This window comes from Eleginops maclovinus, chromosome 13 (assembly GCF_036324505.1).
Source record: "Eleginops maclovinus isolate JMC-PN-2008 ecotype Puerto Natales chromosome 13, JC_Emac_rtc_rv5, whole genome shotgun sequence".
NCBI classification, from domain to species: Eukaryota; Metazoa; Chordata; class Actinopteri; order Perciformes; family Eleginopidae; genus Eleginops; species Eleginops maclovinus.
In genome coordinates, this window is record NC_086361.1 from 14,935,801 (window position 1) to 14,956,986 (window position 21,186).

Below are 21,186 nucleotides of genomic sequence, written 5' to 3' on the forward strand. Positions count from 1 at the left end.
AGGTTTTTGGACTTTTTATTGAATAAAAAAGGAGCATCGACACTTAAATAAATGATTTTTCTGGAATCAAACATTAATATCCACAACTTAGTTTTATTGGAAAAAAATAACCATATTCATTCAACTATGCTTTACTTGCCATTCATACTAAAATGCAACTCTACACAGCCAAACACACGTTTACAGACATCATTGAAGTTTACCATAAACACCTTTCTTATACTGAATCAAAATGTCAATTTTAAAAGGGCTTTTTATTGATTGTCATATCATTATCAGCATCTTAAAATATGTGAATTACAGAGGATGAAGCAGTAGTGCAACAAACTTTTATGATGGCTATATTTGTGTGTGCACTCACACATATTCACACACACGCTCACATCAGACAGTACTCTCTAATTTGCTGCTTTTGTATACACTTTATCCTTGTCCACTTCATGGTTTGGGCAGAGCAAATAATGTTCAGTCCTGCTCCTTAACACCCACAGTAGCTGTTGTTTGTAGAGCACAGTAACTCTGTCTTATATCACATCTTGTTCAGGTCTCAGTCTGCTTTTAGCTGCAGTTCAGGGCTGATTGAGACATTGGGGTCAGTATGGAGAGAACAGCACCGGTGTGTGTGTTGAACAGATGGGTCCAGGGGCTGAGTGCATCAGTGCCTGAGGGAGGGGCTGACTCCGAAACAGGGCGGGGCTCGAGTTTCTGGCAGAGTGGAGAGGGAAGTGGGGCAGCGCTGCCATGGCGGCAGCAGTGGCAACAGAGAGTTGACGTTGTATGAGACAGGACGCCAAAGGTTTGGTCAAGTCTGGGTTCTTATACAGAGCAAGATGAATCTGAGGGGGAAAACACAGACAAACAAGTTGCAATCAAGGTTGTTTTTTCTTTCTAAAGGAAATTGTGCAGGAAACCAGAGAAGGACAAGGAGATAAAGTCTTAGCAGCTACTTGGCCAGTAGAGGACTGGGCTGTCCCAGTTACTGCCAAACAATCTTTCCATGAATCTGCTCTTCTATCTAACGTGATCTGCCTTTTTCTCCTAAGACACTGTCATTGGGTTGCAACATTTCAGACATAAGAACCAGAGACCTGAGAATTGGCCTCATTTGAAGTAGGGAGTGGAGCTTCTTGGAAGAGGGAGAGTCAACTAGTGCACACAAACACAATGAGGAGGGCTGAAAGCATATGAATCAACAGCAAGGTACTCACTGCTTGGAAACTCTGGTGACGCTGGGTCGGAGTGTAAGGGCTGAACTTGGGCTTGGCTGGTTTACCTGCTGCCCTATCCTTGTGTCTTCTACTGCTGATGTGCTGCAATGAAGGAGAGAAACAGGCAGATCAAAACCAGGCACACTCAGGCGACAGCATTAACAAAGAAAGAAAACCTATTTGCTGTTGATGGTAAATTTGAATAATCATAGAAGAGGACATTAAAGAAAGCCTAATCAAAGTTCCTAGTTTGACAATTTTGGGTAGCATGTCTATATTTTGTTGGCTCCAAATTTGAGATACAAAATATTCATGAGGGGGCGTCTTTCTGATTTGATTGACAAGCACAAACAGATGGCTACGGCCAGGCAATCAGCGGTGAACTGCTAAATATGCATGAGCACCTGGCCAAAGTTTACTTTTACACACTCAGACCCACACTGTGCATTCCCATCACGAACAGAGATGCTAACATCACATTCAGATGGTCGCGGAAAGAGACAAGCCTCAGTAACTTTGTACGCATTATCACTAGAGATCTGTGATTTTATCTCACCTGCAGTGACAGGTTTGAGATGTTCAAACTGAGATGTTCAAACTGTGATTGGAATAAAATATGCAGAGTACCGAAATGACGTTCTGTAATGGTTGATGGGTAAAGTGATCAAATCTGTGCGACAGCTGACCTTTTCATAGCTTTATCTTCACAAGAGGAATCAGGCAGTGAGAAATGTGAAGAGACAGTTTCTCTGTCAGCCACCAAGTGTTTATTCTGCTCGAGCAATAATGCAACAACACTAAGTTGGTTGGTCTTTCTACTTTTACTTTTACATTTTCATATGCAAAAACACTCCAATGTAACGCTACTTTATATTTTGTTGTTCTCCACTACATGTATCTGACCATTATATTTATAATTACTGTTTAGATTTTACATTTAAAGACAAATTGTGAAGATTAAACAAATGGATCCTAATATTATTGGCTTCTGACCTTTTCAGCAAAAGCAGTGTGTACGTAGCACCTCTTTTCAAGTTTCACATGTCTACGAGATGTTTTCAGTTCCCCTTTGAACTTCTCACATGTTTCCTTTTCACCAAAAATTATGAGGAAACCAAAGACTAGTGGAAAGTCCAAGAAATAAATATAAATGTGTGTAGCAGTATTTCGTTTTTTCTTATTTCCTGTCTCTTTAATCATCTCCTGCCCACTCAAATGGATGTTGTCGTTGGCACTGAGATTTATAAAAGAATTAATTAAGTAAAATATGACCTCACTAATCCAGGGATGTCAATGCAATATATAGCCTGATATAATAGTAAAATGTATGTCTGACATTTGGAGGTTTCCATCCCATATGTCACCTTGTGCCTAAACTGCTCTCTGTACTGGATTGTGTTTGTTTTTATCAGTATAGAGACTAACCCCTCTGAGTTTTGTCATTGACAAGACATCAGCAACTGACCTGTTTGAGCTGAGTCTCCGAGTTGACGTGCACATCGCAGATTTCACAGTGGAAAGTTTTGTTCTGGAGTCCCGTAGATAAGTCAGGAAGTACGACCAACTTAGTCTTGACCCCAGCCCTCGGGAAAGACTTGATGGCCCCATGCCCACTCCTTGCCTCCAGCATTGTTTTGTGCTTAGTGCCTGAGCAGACATAAAGTCACATCAATACAGCATCAAACATAGCACGAGCAGGCTGAGCTTGACTACGGCAGCGGCTGCAGTTTCTCACCACTGTTGTGGGCCAGCAGCTGCGAGGCAGAGTTCACTGCGACCTTGCAGAGAGAGCAGTAGAGAAGACGTATAGCTTTCTCTTCTTCTGTTTCCCCCTCTGGAGCCACGTCTGCCTCTCCGTCTCTTTGTGTCTCCTTGTCTGGTGATGTAGGGCTGGGCGACAGGGAGGGGTCAGAAAGCGGATTCACAGTTTCAGCGGGGGCACTGCTCAATGGTGAAATCTCTGAGGTAGGGTTTGGGGGTAAGGGATCTGAAATAAACAAGACAAGATACATAAAGATATGTGTAAGTATGGTGAGAAACAACAAGAATAACATCTGCCAGCCAGAGCATTTGCATACCACACCCATGTCTGTCGAAAACGTCATCACTTCAATCATATTATAAATCTGTGTGAAACAATTAGAGTATTAATTCTTGGGTTGTGGCCAAAAACCTGATTGACCACAAAAATTAAATCAATTCATCTTCGCATCCAAGTGGAGGTAGTGCCAAATCTAAAAAGACAGACAGACAGACAGACAGACAGACAGACAGACAGACAGACAGACAGACAGACAGACAGACAGACAGACAGACAGACAGACAGACAGACAGACAGACAGAAAATATAATGCCTCAGGTATCAGCCATTAAAAAATATATATATATTCCTGAACTCTTACTGCTTACAATAAGAAGCAGCTATTTCATGACATGCTCAGAGACACAGATAAAACCTCACCAGGCTACAGGTGATTATGAGTGCTATCAACCTCTTTAATCAAACTAATAATCAATGAATTCCCAGAGGATCTGCCTGCCAGCACTTAAACTCACAGTTTTCTATAGAAATGATTTGGCTCCATTATCTTTAGTGATACTGACTTGTTACATTCCCTGGAGGAACCTGTGCTGATTTAAGGATTCAGTCTTTGCTAATAACAATGATTAGCTCTGCCTCCCTGAGTGGGTGTCTGTTTGTTACCAGTGACTCCCCCACTTGAAGAGGCTGTTTGCTGGAGTATTCTTCAAAAAGCCCTCATGCCGTCTCATCCACCTGCCTGAAACCAAATCCAAACTGGCAATGATCACTTACTCTCTCACTCTTCAAACACACTCTCACATGGTTGATGTCAAGTACAATTCTTCAGTCGTTTTGCTTTTCGGCTTGCAGCGAAATGTATTGTTTTCATTCTGCAACGCCCACACACATGCAAGAGTAGCACATCAGGACTGGCAGACACAGACGTGTTGCTTTGACACACCTCCACGCTTAATACCAACACATTTCCTGGCACACAGGTCCTCACATGCACAGTTCAGTTACCCACTCATCATGTGAGAATATTGAATGTGTTTTTGTTATCTCTGGAGGCCATTCAAAAGGTCAGTAAATGTAGATATGAAGAAGCAGCGCAGGATGATGCTCAACCTTTAATCTGTTCACTGTGATACCCAAAGCAGCAGGGGGTTTATCACATCAAAGGATTGAAGTCGTGACTGCGAAGAGGAGGTTTGAGCTTTACATCTGAGTCTGTCATACATTTGATTCCTGCAAACATACACACACACACTCACAAACACACTCACTCACACACACACACACACACACACACACACACACACACACACACACACACACACACACACACACACACACACACACACACACACACACACACACGCACACACAGGAGAAGCATGTAGACACGCACCTCCTGATATTTTGTCAGAGCTGAAGGGCTGGGAGCAGGTTGATGGGAGGATTTGCAAAGTGGTTTCCGTGGCGACTGGTTCAGAGTTCCCGATCTTTGAATCGGGGGCGTCCATCGTTTTCAGCCTTTTAGCATGTTTGGTGCCAACATAATGAGAAGACGCCTGCGCCTGTGCACACAACAGCAAAACAAGAAGATATAAAGTAACTACAGACATTTCTTTAGCTATGAGAACATTACAGTATATAAAGCACAGAGTTTTAGAAGCTGCTTTAACTTCTTGAGTGACAGGTGCTTTATATACGTTTTTATTGTATTAGAAACAGGAGTGGTGATTGCAAAGGTCAAACAAGTGAGTGGTGTGCTCATCTCCCCCAGTTATGAAATGGGGGCGGTTTTACCTACGTGGAGGCTTACTAAGTGTTCAACTGTCATGTAAGGGTGTGTGTGAGAAATAAAATTACCCTGAAAGAAAAACAATCAAAGTTTGTGTTTCCCACACGACAACGCCCACCTCAGAGTTGAACCTCAGTCGACAGACTCCACAGGAACTGGGCTTCCTCTTCAGCGGCGATGTAAGGCCGAAGCCAGGGCCAATCAGAGCTTTATGTAGGTGATCCATCTGCAACAAAGGAGAGCGTAACTTCAGGGTCATGACTGGTTTAAGGTTGTGAAATGCAAGACTTATTAGGTGGTGAAATGGATCACCTGAGGTGTTAATGACATGCTGTCTGCAAGTAAATGTAGTCCCTTCGAGAAAAACACAGATTTATAATATGTAAGGTTAGAGGTGGGGGTTGTAAGAAGGAGGTGAATGAGGGAGTGACTTGTCTGGCACCCAGTCATGCATGAACACAACAGAGTGTGTAAATGACGTGCCCTGCACTGAGGCTCAACCTTGACTAACCCCAACAGGTTTAAAGTAACTGTGAAACAGTCAACACCTGTTTATGGGATAAGGTGGCAGTCAGAGACTCTTAGTTTACTCCCTTGTGCACAACATGAGGCTGTGTTCAGCGTGGAGAAGATCCATTTTATTTTATTACATGACATGAACAAAAGTATATACATCCTAACATAAAACTGTTCAACATGAAACATGTTCCAAACACCATTTAAAAAACATTTCTTTTTTGAAATTTAGATTCACAAGCTTCCTGCTCTTTCGTTGGTCAGATCCACTTTATCTTTGCCCACTTATTGCCTCCCTGATGCTGTACTTACATAACAAAATGAAGCATAAGATGATAAGATAAGAGCAACATACTGTAGCATGAGCAGCAAAACAGTCAAAGGCCCAATGTCCTGATGATTTTATTTTCCACACAAAAACATGTAACTATGTCCAATGTGACCACCCTGAATCCCAGCTGACCACGGCCTTCGCTCTCTATGATGGAGCAAACTATAAACATTTTACAGGCACCTTTCAAACCTACAGGGGGTGAGTGCTCCATGCTGGAAACCAAAGCCTCACCCAACTCCTTTCCAAGAAAATACTCTGATCCTGCCGATGCTCTTTCTACACACACAGTTAGAATGAATGAGGTTTAGAAATCCCTCACAAGGAGAACGCATGTCACAGTTCACAGACAACTATAGTTTTAAAATCATGTGTTGTGTAATCCTAAAGGATTAGGACAACATGAACAGACAAAAATCAACTAACTAACTAACGTGTGTGTGTGTGTGTGTGTGTGTGTGTGTGTGTGTGTGTGTGTGTGTGTGTGTGTGTGTGTGTGTGTGTGTGTGTGTGTGTGTGTGTGTGTGTGTGTGCGCGCACCTCTGGACATTACTTACTGGGAGGTTTGTTGAGCACATATACTCAACGCAATAAAACCCAACTGGCCCTTGTGGAGCAAAACAAACCTATTACTCGTGATGAAATATAGGTAGCCATACAACCAGCCACAACCAGGGGAGGCTTTATGGAAATCTGGATAAAGGTGATATAAAAATGCATACGTTGTTTTGTGCTTGCCAGCTGTGAATATACTGAAGCACTGCACTGGAGATTAAGCTTCTTCCTTTTGTGGCAAAGATGAATCATGTTTCTCTTCTAACTTTCAAAACGCAACAAAATCTGTCTTGAAGTTTGTATGGGTGAGTGTGTGTGTGTGTGTGTGTGTGTGTGTGTGTGTGTGTGTGTGTGTGTGTGTGTGTGTGTGTGTGTGTGTGTGTGTGTGTGTGTGTGTGTGTGTATGTGTGTGTTCATTTCCTTTAATCATCACTCTGCTACACTGGAATGCATCTCTGCAGACACTGCTCTCTTATCTTTCGCTCTCTTTCCCTGCAGCTGTTTGTCTATGCAAAACTCAAGCAACACACTTATAACAAACACTTATTTTTCTCTAGGGTATACTTATATTCAAAATACAATCCATGAAATCATAAACAGTAAGAAATCCTTAACTAGATGACCATGACATCTAATACATGTGTACATTGCAACACTTGAAAACAACATTAATGTCATGTGAGTGTGACTTCTGAATTAGACTGAACATTTTAACACCAGTAAAGGCCTCCCTCCCTCCCTCCCTCCCTCCCTCCCTCCCTCCCTCCCTCCTGAGCCCATAAGGCTCCTTCCTGTAGCACCAGCTGACCTTCCAGAACACATTCCTCACTTCACCCCTCCATCTGCTCCCCTCTGAACTCTCTACTGCTCCCTCTCGTCTCCGTTTGATCAAAGTCACCTTCCTGCCTCCCAGAGGACTCAGTCTGTTACCCTTCACTCCCACTCTGCGCTCTGGGGTGGAGTTGCACCTGTGGCGAAATCATTTCAACGTTCTTACTCATCGCCTCTTTTTTCTTTCTTCTGTATATACACTAGATCACCTGCTTCATCCAAGCTGTCAGTATCATTTCTCTTTATACCCTCTCTGCTCAATGTGACATCAGAAGCAAAATAAGCAGTACATTCAGTGGATGGTACAGTAAATGAACCACATCCTAGGTCCTCGATCGATGGAGCAAGTGGAGCAAATGCATCCCCACTCAATTTTATACATCATTTTTTGTCTTATAAGAAATGAATCATCATGTAGGCTACAACACCACATCATTATAATTATACAATATGTGTAATGATCATTTTTACTATTTTCAGAAACTGAATGAACACGCATCACCCTTTAGGGTTGGTTCAGTGGAAACATTTTACAGCCTGACTATTTACTATTTATAAGAAACCTGCTATTTATCTTAACTGCATAAAAAAAAGAAACTTCTAGGAAAAGATGGAATAGCAGGAGTTAAATTAGCCGGCTTGGCCCTCTTGTCACCAGACAAACTTAAGCTGAATTACCCCTAAAAGCAGGATTTACGCAAATCAAGGTTAGGTAACTTTGTAGCCAGCCCACTTAATGTTAGTCAATCTTTAATTGGATGTGGGATAGGAGTAGACTCAAATATTATTAAGATTAATGTGGCTTTTAATATTTTGTATTTCCATGTGAATTTTATCATTTGGAATGTAGCAGAGGGTTACGCCAAGAAGTTAGGTGGTGTAGAAATGCAATAAATTCTTCAATCTAGGGGAGAACTCCCATCTCCCCCTGCAGTTATGTATCTTGCATTGGTATCTCCCATTTTTTAACACAACCAGGAGCCCATGCATCAGAGCCTCAGTATTAATCAAGTGGTGGCGTGTCAAATAAGCTCAGCTCCATGGAGTTATTGCTGCAACATATGGCCGGGTGAAGTAAAGCAGACTTTTACCTGGAGTGCAGTCAAGAGCCTCAACATTTATAATGATGAATGTTCCTGGATTTACATTGTGTACACAGCATGACGTCAAACACTGATAAAATGGCAGGCTGTTCCTTGTTATTTAAATTATTAGCCTGGAAACAAAAGCACTTATTCGTTTCCAATTCTGTCAAACGATAAGCCAACTAGTCACTGAAGTCCCAGTTTGGATCACTGCCTCACGACAAACATCTACACACACACACACACACAATCTTGTAACCACGACAACCCATGTGGGCACCAAACTAATGCAGCATTTGACAGAGGCGGACACACACAAAACACACATATAAAAAACACACATGGCATGACAAAGGCAGCCAGAGTCCAGCTGTGTGCCCACTTAACACTTAACGCCCACAGGTTCAAACCAGAGCAGGGAGAAGTTTCCCTTTACATTATTCTAAGCTTTCCATCACGCCGAATAAACCACATTAAGCTTCTTTCTGTTGGTTGTTTTGCATATTAAGTGCTACTGTAGGTTTCTATAATACAATATTTAAATCAAAATAATGAAACTGAACATTTCTATGGTGTTCTTTAATAAACGCAGTAGAGCTGAAATGGTTAGCCAATTGATAGACAGAGATGACATTTATGAGAAACTACCACATGGAGATTGGTGTCAATCCCATCGCTTTATACATTTCAAAGACATTTTGTAAAATAAATAACGACATTTTTAGTTTGACATGTTTTAAGGGCAACATTCCTCTCATGCAATGAGTCTTTCACAAAATGGATTAATCAAAAACAACACTGCTTTTCTTAGTCCTATATGATTGTAAAGTAAATATGTTGGGGTGTTGAGTGATTGACACTGAATACAATAATTTGGGCAAAAAGTAAACAGAATGATTTATAAGAAAATAAAGGTTGTAGCCCTCTGTAAAGGTGGCAGGCTCTAAATTTGAACATTGGCCAACACGTATTCAACTTCCTTATGTTAAAAGCAACCAATTCAATTCCATGCATTGTAAATGGTAGCCACTTTTTACAAGAGACATTTGTCTGGAGAGAGGAAGTGGAACTGGAATCAAATGAAAATGACTCACCGGTTAGATTGTCATTTTAGAAAAGGGTGTACCTTGAAGAGGACAAAGGGGGAAATTAAGGTTTTCTTTTTTTCTTTTTTCTTTTCGTTTTTAGAAAGTGGGGAAGAGGATGTTCAGTGATTGGGAAACGAGAGGTTGAAAACTCTGAAGGGCAGAAGTGAAGCAGGTGATAGAGCAAGAGAAATGCAAGGAAGTGAAAGGATGTGAAGGCAGGAGAAAGCCAGGGAAGGAGACAAATGGAGGGGGCTCATACCTCCTCAGGTGGCAGAATGGCTTTTTGAAACAGACGGAGAGAAAAGATTAACAGCAAACTTTTAGCTTCACTTTACACCAAATCATCTCTTCTTTGACACACTCAATATGTCTTTCTTATATCTCTCTTCTTAACATTAAAGAGAAAATCACTGTTTAAAATCAAGACCAAAGTCATGAGAAGGGAGTAACAAAACCAGAAAAGTCAATTTTGCTTCGGAGTGGGTATTTGGCTAGACTTACTGATGGGCCTATGAGTAATCGCAACATCAAGTCAAGTTTAGGTTTTGTAAAAGGTTTGGTATGAGCGAGGTGTGAGGACAAAAACACACATCATGTTTTCTTGGCTGCATGTACTTGCAACAAATAGAGGTGTGAGAATTTATTTTGTATTGTTAATAAATCTGATTATGACTGATTCCGGGCAGGAATATTATGTCATGCATTCAGCCAGGAGTACATCGAGACATAAATCTCCATGTTGACGTCAGCCCACCCTTTCTTCTGGGGCTTGAACTTTGGCTTTGTTTCTCTTCTCTTTCCCCCTTCACAAACACCGGGACAGACATCTCCAAGAGATGCTGTGTGAGGAATATCAAGGAATCTGCTCCCACCCCCTCCCCGGGTTGTGTGGAAATGTCACAGCTCTCTGCATCAGAGGTGATATATTTGGAAAGGTGTAGGCAGCTTTCTCATGCATCTGTAAACCCAACCACTTGCAGCAGAAATCCGCATCATAAAGTGAACAATTAGCTGGTTATTGTAATTTTTTCCTTTATTAAAAGGCACCGTTTGTGAGAGTGTTGTTGCCTTGACAACTACGGTTACTGACAGTATACTCACATCAGTGAATCGAGGCAGCAGGTGGAAGGGGAGGAGGGGCTTCGGGTCCGGGGAGGGATGCTGCGTCCTGCCCAGCGTGGGGTGGGCCAGCGGCAGCAGAGCACTGTGACACACACTACCTGGGGAGGAGACGGGAACATAAGGGGGAAAGATTCAATAGAGTTATACAAAGATGAAAGTGAGTGCACCACAGAAAACGAGATGAAGACACTCTTTGCTGTGAGATTATATGCTCAGGAACTTGTCTGATTGTATTGTTTGTTTAAGATTGGCAGAACTAAGTGTTTTCCCCTCCGTTTCCTGCATTTATTTCATTTATATTTCTCAGAGAATGTGCATATTAACATAGAAAACACTGAAAATATGCCAGAAATTTTAAGGAGGCTAGGAAAAAAAGTCTCAGTCTCAGATCTACTCATTGGGCCGAATGTGCCTTTACTCTCACTCAAACACTCTCTCTCACACACTCACACACACACACACACACACACACACACACACACACACACACACACACACACACACACACACACACACACACACACACACACACACACACACACACACACACACACACACACACACACACACACACAGTTGTGGTAAAGAGGTCATTACTGAAAGTGCCATGTGATAAGCTTCTTGTTTGTGTCACTAAGTCCTTATTGTGGCAGTTTGTGAGTGAACTTTGAGCTTGATTACAGTTTGATGCAGGACCAGCCCGCATGTGCAATCATAATAATCAAAATCAGGACACACACCCATCCGCTCTGCCATTAGCCTGATTGTCGTTAACAAGCTGAAATCATACTCGACGTCACGCTGTAAGTGTCTTGACCTCGGTCTTGTGTATTTGCTTTTGCATGCATGGGAAAATGGGCTATTCAATATTGATAATACAGACTGTGTTGTAGCCTCGAAAATAGAAGTAATGTTTCTTTTAAATAATATCATAAAATATAACTGTAACTAAGTCATTCACTAAATGTAGGTTACTAAAACCAACACCAATGGTATTTAATGGTTTTTTTGTGGGTTATGATTTTACTCTGAATTAAAAATCTTGAAATCTTGAAACCTGTCTCTGACATTAAACGTTCCCCTCTCATAAAATAGCTGGCACTAGCGGGCCCCCCAGTAAGACTGGTCTAGAACCGCCACTGCCCGGGAACGCCTTTTCAGTAAGGGGGCTGTCCTGAATGAAGTCATGCGCGCAATGCCTTACATGCACTCGTGAATCACAATAACGTTAACAATACTTAACTTTTCACGGGAATAAAATGACAGCAGGATTAACACTATCATCCATATGATTGAGGATTCAACTGCTTGCCCAAAACGGCAAAGAAATAAACGTAAAGCTTCACACATACAGTGCATTGATTTCCATCCACTGTTTGGTTCACCATGTTATTAATGATGCTTCATGTTTCAGATACTAAAGGTGTCCATCCTGTCTGTGCTCAAAATCAGCAGCTGTCATTACTTTTGCAGATCGCAAAGTGAGCTCAGGCTACTGGGCGCTTAACACAGGTGGCACCGCTGGATACAGTGTGGAATCAGAAACAATACTTCACCATATTTAAAATCAGGGCTGGGACAATCACTCTCATTCTTTCAACCCCTTTGAGCAGCGGTCCAAGTAATGACAACAGACTTTTTCGGCACGTGGAGAGTTGTCCTTACTTGTTCCTTACTTACTTACAACTGATAAAGATCTACATTATGATTTTAAAAACAACAACTTAAAAGTACAATCTGTCACAATTAAATATCATTTAACTTTGAATATTAAAAAATGTAAAAACTATTTCTCTTACTTTGTTCACGCACAGCTAATTTCCTATAATTATATCAGAAATTAGGCATTCACCAGACATGCATGCAACAGAATCATTCCTATCAAGCTTTTCTGCTATTATACTTAAATGCCGTCTCACTTGTTTTGAAGAACTGGCATTATATGCTGCTGTTATTTCTCATGAGGAATGCAAAAAATATATAAACGCTCCATGACACAAGCCCAGACCATAATGTTGTCTTTTAAATCTGTGTTGAGTGAACTGCACGATCACTGTGTGCTCCGCTGTGCAGGTGACTGACTTCACAAAGCTCACATCCATCTCAACATAGCAACAAGTGACTCCGCTGCGATATATTAACAAACAACTCTTGAGATGAAAACGTATGGTTTACGTACCAAAATACATGGCAGCAACAGGTGAAATCCGACAGTTCAGTGTGAGATAAAAGTATTTCTCATCTCCAGGCAGAGATGAAGCTTTGCGTCTTCTCCTCCACAGCCTGTCTCCCCTCTCTATCTCTCTCCTGCGGCGCCTATTCTGCTCCTTCCCATCTGGATTCCCTCCTCCTCCTTACTACCCGCCCACTCCTCTTCTTCCTCCTCCTCTACCTCCTCCTCCTCCTCTTCATCACATCTTCGCCATTCGTGTACAAGCATGCTCCTGTATCTACATCTTCCAGAAATCTGTTTTGAATTCTGTAAACAGACGGAAATGACCTTAATGAGTTTGCAGTACCACCCTGGGTTCGAGCAACCTTCAATGCTACAGAGCAAGCAGCCTACTTGGGTTTCATACAAACTCAATATAACACCACATCAAAATAAAACAGGTCGTCTTATCTTTAACAGCTTGTTCAGTTTTTTTCAGGTAATATCAAAAACAAACCTGCATGCTTGGAACAATGAGGGGAAATCCTTGCTCACAGGGTGACTCCTGTTTGCAGGTTCCCTCCGGGGCAGCTGTCTCTGGAAGGAGCTTCCCGCTCTTCTTTTGCTTCAGTAAATGTTTTCCCATCCTTGCTTTCCTCCCGGGCCTGTGATATATTTAGATGTATCTCGGAGCTTTCACTTGGTAGAGAAGAAACTACACACGATACATAACAACAGCTAAAAACATCACAGGCTGTCACGCTTGTATGCAGGCCTATGCATACTGTATATGCATGCACTCACAGGCAAAGGGCTCTTCGTGTATACATCTGTATTTTGTGTTGCACACATGCAGACATCCACAGAGTTTAGATTTACTGTATCTCTTGGTAGTGACCTGAACTCAACTTTCTTGTCCCCCGTTACCCCCTTGGCAGGAAAGTGTACAACAACATGTGTTTTCCCACAATCTACAACTCCAGTGAGATTTAGCACTGGAAATCTGTCAATTCAACAACTGTTCCCCTAAAAATGCACACACACTAACTCTGTGTTATGGAGCCGAGGAAGCATTTGAATGCATATTTCTGATTAAAAAGTGGAGCCCTCACCGCAAAGACCTACACAACAAAACCATAAAGTGGAATGGCTAGCTTGAGGCTCCACTCCAGTGAAATGATTCAGTGGAACAAGAAGTGAAGTGCATATGTAAAAACTACCATGGTATCTTCACGCTCCTGGCTTAGACCTGTCATCTGGCTGCACCTCCATCCACAAGCCACATGGAACAAAAGCTTAGCAGGAGAAAAATACACACATGGAAATATCGACTCATAAACTCAATTTAACACCCATTTTGTCACTTATTGTATTGCCAGACGTTTTGTGTTCTTTTGAGAAAGAGCAGAGCATATTTTAGGGGCTGGGTGGTATCATCGCCTTTTTTCCTCACTCAAAGGAAAAGCTGAAAAGTTGTACTCAGAGTTTGGAAGATCAGTGTTTTATATTCTAAATACTGTCTGCGTGTAAACATTTTGGACATAATTTCTGGGTTGATAGTTTTTCAGTTAGCGAGGCTTCAAAAGTCAAGTGTCATGACTGTCTCCTACTCTCCAGATGTCATCACTTAAACATACTGTACACTCAGTGGGAAGCTCAGCTGCCACACTGGAGATAATATATTAATGACAATGCCATCATGCATTGTTTTTGTGGTTTCAGGTTTCAGGGGGCTAAATGCAGCATTCGAATAATAGTTCACTGCATCCATTTACACCTGCAACCGTTTAGCATCGCATAGTCGCATACAATCACTGTAGCTGTCATGGCAACTGAGGTATATAATATTATGTGGAGTCCTGTTTGTCGCTGGCAACCTGTTTAATTGTACGCCGGAAAGTTATCTTGTGACCCCGGCTGAGCCTTCAATACGGACTCCCAAGCACAAAAAGCATCGTTAGGAAATTAGAGGCTTTTAAAGAAGTTAATTGGCAGGTGGTGATGCACGCACACACACACACACACACACACACACACACACACACACACACACACACACACACACACACACACACACACACACACACACACACACACACACACAGCTATAGAAATAGTTTTTGATCTGATCTCAAGCTGGGCTGAGACAAAAGTCTTAGAGCACAAAGTGATGAACACACTCTTAACATTTTCTCTGCAATCACCTCCAGGCAACAATCATCCACCTCTCAGCTCTCTCTCTCTCTCTCTCTCTCTCTCTCTCTCTCTGCTGTGCATTTCAGGGAGTCGGAACACACAGTCGCCCATCAGCTCACCTCTCTCTTTGATTGGTCGCCATAACAACATCACCATGGTAATCAGCGTGCATTTACTTGGTTTTATTAGTGTGATGATGTCAGTTGACGGATGTTTAAAAAGCGAGTGCTTTCTGCTGACATGCACTGACAGACGCAGGAATACAGGCTGTCACACACTCTCTGTTTTAACTTTGCTCTTGTTCTTTTGTTTGCAGGCATGCGTACACACATACTCCACTATATACACCCACACATCACAAAATAAGACACAGCGGTAACAAATCTGGCTGTCAGTTATAAAGGGACATGTTCAACACCTCTGTATTTTAACATGATCTTATTACATAATGATATAGCTACTGTATCATAGTTTTCCAATAAACACACCGTATGTCCACATTTGGTTAGGATGATGGGTGGAGAAAATGTTCCTATATCCTAGAAATGAGATCTGCTTAATTTAGCAGAAAAAACACTTTGTCAAAGAGCTACAAAAAAAATTGCAATGAATTGTTGGCATTTTGGAGACTAAAATTATATGCAAAAATGCCACAAAATACACCTTGTTGTTTGTGTGTCTGGAATGATTTGTTTGGAGATTGAATTAAATTCACGAATAGTAAAAGGGGTTTCTAAAAAGGCAAAATATGGATGTTTTATGAAATGTTGCGTAATTGTTAATGGAATTGTGTGGGGCTTCTGTTAATCAAAAACAGAGTACAAAACATAATTTCTTCTCTGAGGTCATACAAATTGACATCATGGAAATACATGTTTTTCTCAAGACAGAAATAAGATGCAAAAACAGCACAAAATACACCTTTTTGTTTGTGTGCCTGGGATGTTCTGTGGTTGAGAGATTGAGGTGAATTTACAAATACAAAATCGTCAACTAAACAGACGACAAGTGTATGCATGTTTTTTTATTTTATGTAAATGGTAGTTTGTGGGACCTCTGGTAATCAAACATGTCAACAAACAGATCCGGGAGGCAGAACTAAACAGCAGGAAAAGAGCTCTGGAAAGCCTGACACCAAGTAGGAAAAAATCTGCATCTGGGTGATCAGTAAAGGGAAAGAGGCAGAAGAAGTGATGGATGGAAAGTTTTTTCTAGAAAAGATCCATGTTTCTTGAGGTCAAAGGTCATTAGAGCTAAAAGGGCACAATAAGATTCATGCAGATGTGCTGCTGCAACTGTAAATGGCAAGAGGACAAGATTCCACAAAGTGCTGCTGGAAAAGGTCTCACAGACGGGAGATAAACAGCTTCATGTTGGGGTCAGAGGTGCAATACCACTCATCACTTTAGCATGTTATACGAGTCCTGCTTTCAGACACACTTTTCTTATAGCCTACACATGTCAAATAGCATGTGGGTAATAGCCACCACATGTAAGTGCTAAAACCAATTCTTTCCAACCACTGCAAGAGCTTTAAGACAAGGTCACAGACCAAGGAGGAATTTGCTAGAATCTGTAATGTGATGGAAGAAAATCGAACTATCCTCGTCTTTAGAAAGAACAAAGAAGAGCTTGTACATTTTAATTTAATGGGGTTTGTTAAAAAAAACATAACCCTTACCTCCAGGCTTGGGACAGAGGGAGATTTACAGATATCATGACCAGGCTTTCAACCTGCTCCGCCCGCTTGGATTATTACTCCAGATGCTTTTACTCAGCCCATAAAAATAACCTCATTCACAGGAAATAATTATACATATACCGCCCGGTGCTGAGCCGTCCCTATCATATTTTCAGGAGAGAAACTTAATAAAAGCATTTGTGGTCATTTCACCGAAGCAAAATTATCTCTGGCAGAGAATACTGGCTTGGGGACACACACAGACACACACAGATGCACACGCACGGACACACACCACAGTAAAGGCTCCTTATGCACATCTGTGAGCCAGAGATAGAGCACTATCTGTCCAGAATGTCATTAACTACCACTGTCATGCCATATGAGCCCGTCCAATTACATCTATAGTCTGGAGATCATCCGCATGCTCTCTCTCTCTCTCTCTCTCTCTCTTACTCACACACTCACTCACTCACACACACACACACACACACACACACACACACACACACACACACACACACACACACACACACACACACACACACACACACACACACACACACACACACACACACACACACACACACACACACACACACACACACACACACACACACACACACACTGAGATGAGACCACAAGATCTGTGAGTGGATTTACTATTTGTGGGAAAAGTATAAATTAATTCCCTACTTCATAGCAACGCTTGTCAAATAGGCATCAGAGGTTGCTGCCATGGCGACAACCCTGCAGGGCATCATGAGCTTAATGTCCAAATCATTAATGGAATAAACCGGGGATTAGATGATGCTGTGAGTCGGACTGGAGTTAATAAAGAGCGGACAAATGCATAACACTGAACTGAACTGACGCATTTATTTCAACATGCAACATCAGCACTGCCATCTACAGGCAAGGGAGAGACATTCACCTGCTACCCATTTAGATTAGCGGTGCTTTACTGTGACCCCTTAATATAAAGCTACTTCAACAAGATCTGTGTCTACTAGATGTATTACTTTTCATCAAAGAGTGTTTTTTTCTCTCCTTTGACTATTTCACCTGAATATCTTTTAGGTTCTTAAGATGTCAAATTGCATTTCAACAAGAACAAAAACAGACATTTTGTTGTTCACTATTTTCTACATCACTTACATAATTTCATGATTATTTTGGGGGTCGGCTGGTTGAGCACCACTGCTCTAAACTGTTTACTTGTTCATGTAAACACACTATGTGTCTTTACAACTATTGCACTTACAGTAGGTACTAATTTGAAGTTATACTTGTACTCCTGGACATTTAAGAGGAAAATAAAATGCACTTTTTAATCCTCAACATTATTATGTCATTTATAGCAGCTGATCCAAATTTTAAGTACAAATCATGAAATTAAATATTATACATTTTTTATAACTTCAACAAAAGAATATAAGTGTGTTCGACCTGCTCCAACATTAAACTCTGCCTGCAATATTACACTGTAATATATACAATAGTGCAAATGAAGTCATTTCAATAACGTGTGCTAATATTTTAGATTATATTTACACTATGTTTTGATGACAGATCTTCTTCACCCTTAATTAAGTAACAATTTGAAGGACGTTTACTGGTAACAGAGTACTTAGACATTGGGGAATCACAACTTTTATTAAAGTAAAGCTTCTGACTTTGTCTTTATCTCACATCAGCCCCCTCTCCTATTCCCACATCTAGTTAAGATAAAGTGTCTAATGTCTTTGTGCGGTAATTACATGCAGACAGAATACCATAAATAATTTATTCCAAGGGAATCCCAGTGCATTTCTTCATAAAAGCAAAACAACTTTACAAAGCCTCTTTAAAAACATGAGGATAGGGAAAACAAAATTGAACAGCTATCTGTAGTAAAACGTACCCATTAGCCACCACAAGCAGTATATAAAATAAAATGTTATGTATAAAATAAGGATTTTCTCAATATTTGCGGAATATTCTGTAGAGTTTTGTTATTGAGGAAGTTTGTACACTGACAGCTTGGTGTCAAGCAAGTACCTCGCTCTTCAAATGGGCTGTGAAGGATTTCAAGCTTAAGCTTCAAAGGCAGTCAAGCGTTTTGTGTGTTCATTGCGGTCAGATCTTAACGGGGCAGCAGTCTGTTAGGAGCTCTTGCAGCAGCCTCTGCGCTCTTCCTGCTCATCGCCGAGCCCGAGGGGGTTGGACAGGGTTACAGCACTGATGGAGCCACGGGTCACCTCTCTGCTGGCCACCTTCTTGTGGATGGCTGGAAAAAATGAAACGAGGACAGCAGGTTTGCATCATAACTTCATTCAAAGAGGATGTGCCATCGTCACACTGACTGAACGCACCTGTGAGGACTTCATTGAAAGCATGCTCGACATTAGTGGAGTCCAACGCTGACGTCTCCATGTACATGAGACCTCTCTTCTCTGAGTTAGTCAAAGGGGGGAGAGCAAGGAAATCACAAACCAAGAAACAGTGACATTTTCAAGGAGCTGCATTCACACCACTTAGCTAGACAAACACATTTCATTGTCACAGGAACACTTTAGATGTGCGTTCATGAAATCCTTAACATACAACAGACCTGCAAAGTCTTTGGCTTCCTCTATAGGAACGGTCCTGAGGTTCTCCAGGTCTCTCTTGTTTCCCACCAGCATGACCACGATGTGAGGGTCTGCATGGTCGAACAGCTCTTTCAACCATCGATCCGCACTCTCGTAGGTCAGGTGCTTGCTAATGTCGTAAACCAACAGAGCTCCTACTGCTCCCCTGTAATACCTGAGTCCACCAGGTGAGAGAAGCCAAACATGTTAGATTTAATTATTCAAACTAGAAGCTCTCTGCTTATTGCAAAAATGTGTGACCAGAGTGTGACTCATATTTGTATGCAGTGTTACTTAAACTGGCAAAAATGTGTGTGCCAAATGGGAGAATTCTAACTTCCTTTGTAGTGTCTCTATTACTTGTTTATACATGTGTGTGTGAGTGTTTGTGAACACACGCTGAGGTGATAGCCCTGTAGCGCTCCAGCCCGGCTGTGTCCCAGATTTGGGCCTTGATGGTGTAGTTCTCCAGCTGTACGGTCCGCGTGCTGAACTCCACGCCGATAGTGGTGCGACTGTCATGATTAAACTCATTCTTAGTGAAGCGAGACAGAAGGTTGCTCTTTCCTACGCCAGACTCTCCTATTAAAACCACTGAAACAAGCAGAGGCGGGCGAAGCTGAAATTAATCCATTAGTAATACTCAGTTTGACATATGGGCCTATTTAACTCGTTTTATGGCACATGGAACCCAAAAATAGAACTGTTAATTGGTCCAAACTATGACTTTCTGCAATAAATCGGATTCATTTCTGATCTAACAAGTGTAGAATTGCTTTCACTCACGAGACATCAGACGCTGTACATCTCATAAATTTGGCACCTCAGTTGCTGACTTTACTTTGGAATTAATGGAATTAAAAATCCTAGGCGGATTAAATATTGTACAAATCAAATAATAGCTTCTTAGTGGAGTAGGACACTTCCGATGTTTCTTTAGTAGGTCAAAAGTCAAATGGTTTACAGCCAAACAGACAGAAAGACATTACCTCCACACAAATTAGAGCAGGAAGTTAGAAAACCAGGGTTGCACCTGACAGATGACAGCTTTTGTTAGAACAGAAGTAACACACTATTTAACTTTAACCTCTTCTCAAACAATCACACCTCAAATAGACATGACTCACCTTTGAAGACGAAATTGTATGACTCATGAGACCCCATGCTGCATTTAGTAGCTTTCCTGTTTCACCTAGCAACTATCCTGAAGCCACTTGAAATATTTTTAGAGTTTGAGAAAACAGAAGAAAAACAAATACACTCCGGTGTCCTCTTCTTCCAGTGTGAAAAGAAAGAGAGAATAAAGGTGAAAATTAAGGAGAAAAAGAGAAGAGGTTAAGCTGATTCCACCCGCTTCCTCCTGAATCTATGCAGGGCAGCTTCAGATTGAGGACAGGCATGCAACCGTCCTGTCACCTGCCGATCCCTCATCAGCTGACACCTGAGGGAGCGCTTGGGGAGGAGAGCAGGTGGAACAGGTAGAACCACTGGCAGGTAGTTATCAGGCACAGACTCCACCCATCCTTTCATCGATAAGACAATAAACCTGACCGACGGATGGATCTGTGTCCACGACGCCATTTTACCATTTGTCTGATGCCTACAGGGATGACGAAGATTTGATTTTGTCTGTGGGGTGAAAGTCATAACTTTTGAACACAGGCTGAAATAGTTAGCTTGAGTTGCTTGGAAGTAATTTCTTCAGAAAAAAATACTGTCAGGGTTATTTTTGAATCATACCATTACAATATTGCTTAGTAAACGATTGGATAACCGCCTAGTTTTACATGTCAATACATTTTTATCCAATACATTTCTAAAAGTTTCCTTGAAGCAATTAGGTTGCAAAAGGCAGTTGAATTCAGTCAAATAATAACATGTTTTATTTAAAAACAAAGTAAATATTAATTCACTGGTTTAGTTATTACTTGAAACCTTTTACTCGAAATTCTAGGAAAAAGTTTAGGCTCGTGTAGAAA

At 41.4% G+C, this 21,186-nt stretch overlaps 2 protein-coding genes across 3 annotated transcripts; both read right to left on the bottom strand.

The window, feature by feature from the left end:
• Window positions 1-73: 73 nt before the first annotated feature.
• LOC134874572 (zinc finger protein 385D-like) lies at window positions 74-12,946 on the bottom strand. 2 transcript variants are annotated; one of them, XM_063898620.1, is made up of 8 exons: window positions 12,746-12,946; window positions 10,546-10,660; window positions 5,157-5,264; window positions 4,643-4,811; window positions 2,944-3,195; window positions 2,674-2,855; window positions 1,209-1,310; window positions 74-836 (listed from the first exon to the last, which is right to left on the bottom strand). In XM_063898620.1, exons 3-8 carry the CDS (start codon window positions 5,262-5,264, stop codon window positions 594-596), a joined length of 1,056 nt encoding a protein of 351 aa, XP_063754690.1. In that variant the 5' UTR covers window positions 10,546-10,660; window positions 12,746-12,946; the 3' UTR covers window positions 74-593. The 2 variants fall into 2 exon arrangements, with proteins under 2 accessions (XP_063754690.1, XP_063754691.1); XM_063898621.1 differs by having other exon boundaries at window positions 10,546-10,664; window positions 12,746-12,866.
• A 5,286-nt stretch (window positions 12,947-18,232) lies between these two features.
• LOC134874746 (ras-related protein Rab-25-like) lies at window positions 18,233-20,638 on the bottom strand. Its single transcript, XM_063898897.1, has 5 exons — window positions 20,335-20,638; window positions 19,606-19,801; window positions 19,189-19,382; window positions 18,950-19,030; window positions 18,233-18,864 (listed from the first exon to the last, which is right to left on the bottom strand). Exons 1-5 carry the CDS (start codon window positions 20,369-20,371, stop codon window positions 18,740-18,742), a joined length of 633 nt encoding a protein of 210 aa, XP_063754967.1. The 5' UTR covers window positions 20,372-20,638; the 3' UTR covers window positions 18,233-18,739.
• Between the last annotated feature and the right edge of the window lie 548 nt (window positions 20,639-21,186).

Excerpts from the sequence above, each read along its gene's own strand:
- LOC134874746 (XM_063898897.1), bottom strand. The coding sequence starts at position 20,371 with ATGGGGTCTCATGAGTCATACAATTTCGTCTTCAAAG. Across the intron at positions 19,802-20,334 it reads ATACAATTTCGTCTTCAAAG|TGGTTTTAATAGGAGAGTCT; the intron begins GTGAGTCATGTC and ends TGCTTGTTTCAG. Across the intron at positions 18,865-18,949 it reads TTTCAATGAAGTCCTCACAG|CCATCCACAAGAAGGTGGCC; the intron begins GTGCGTTCAGTC and ends CATTTTTTCCAG.
- LOC134874572 (XM_063898621.1), bottom strand. Across the intron at positions 2,856-2,943 it reads GCTGCTGGCCCACAACAGTG|GCACTAAGCACAAAACAATG; the intron begins GTGAGAAACTGC and ends ATGTCTGCTCAG. Across the intron at positions 1,311-2,673 it reads CGGAGACTCAGCTCAAACAG|CACATCAGCAGTAGAAGACA; the intron begins GTCAGTTGCTGA and ends CCTTCATTGCAG.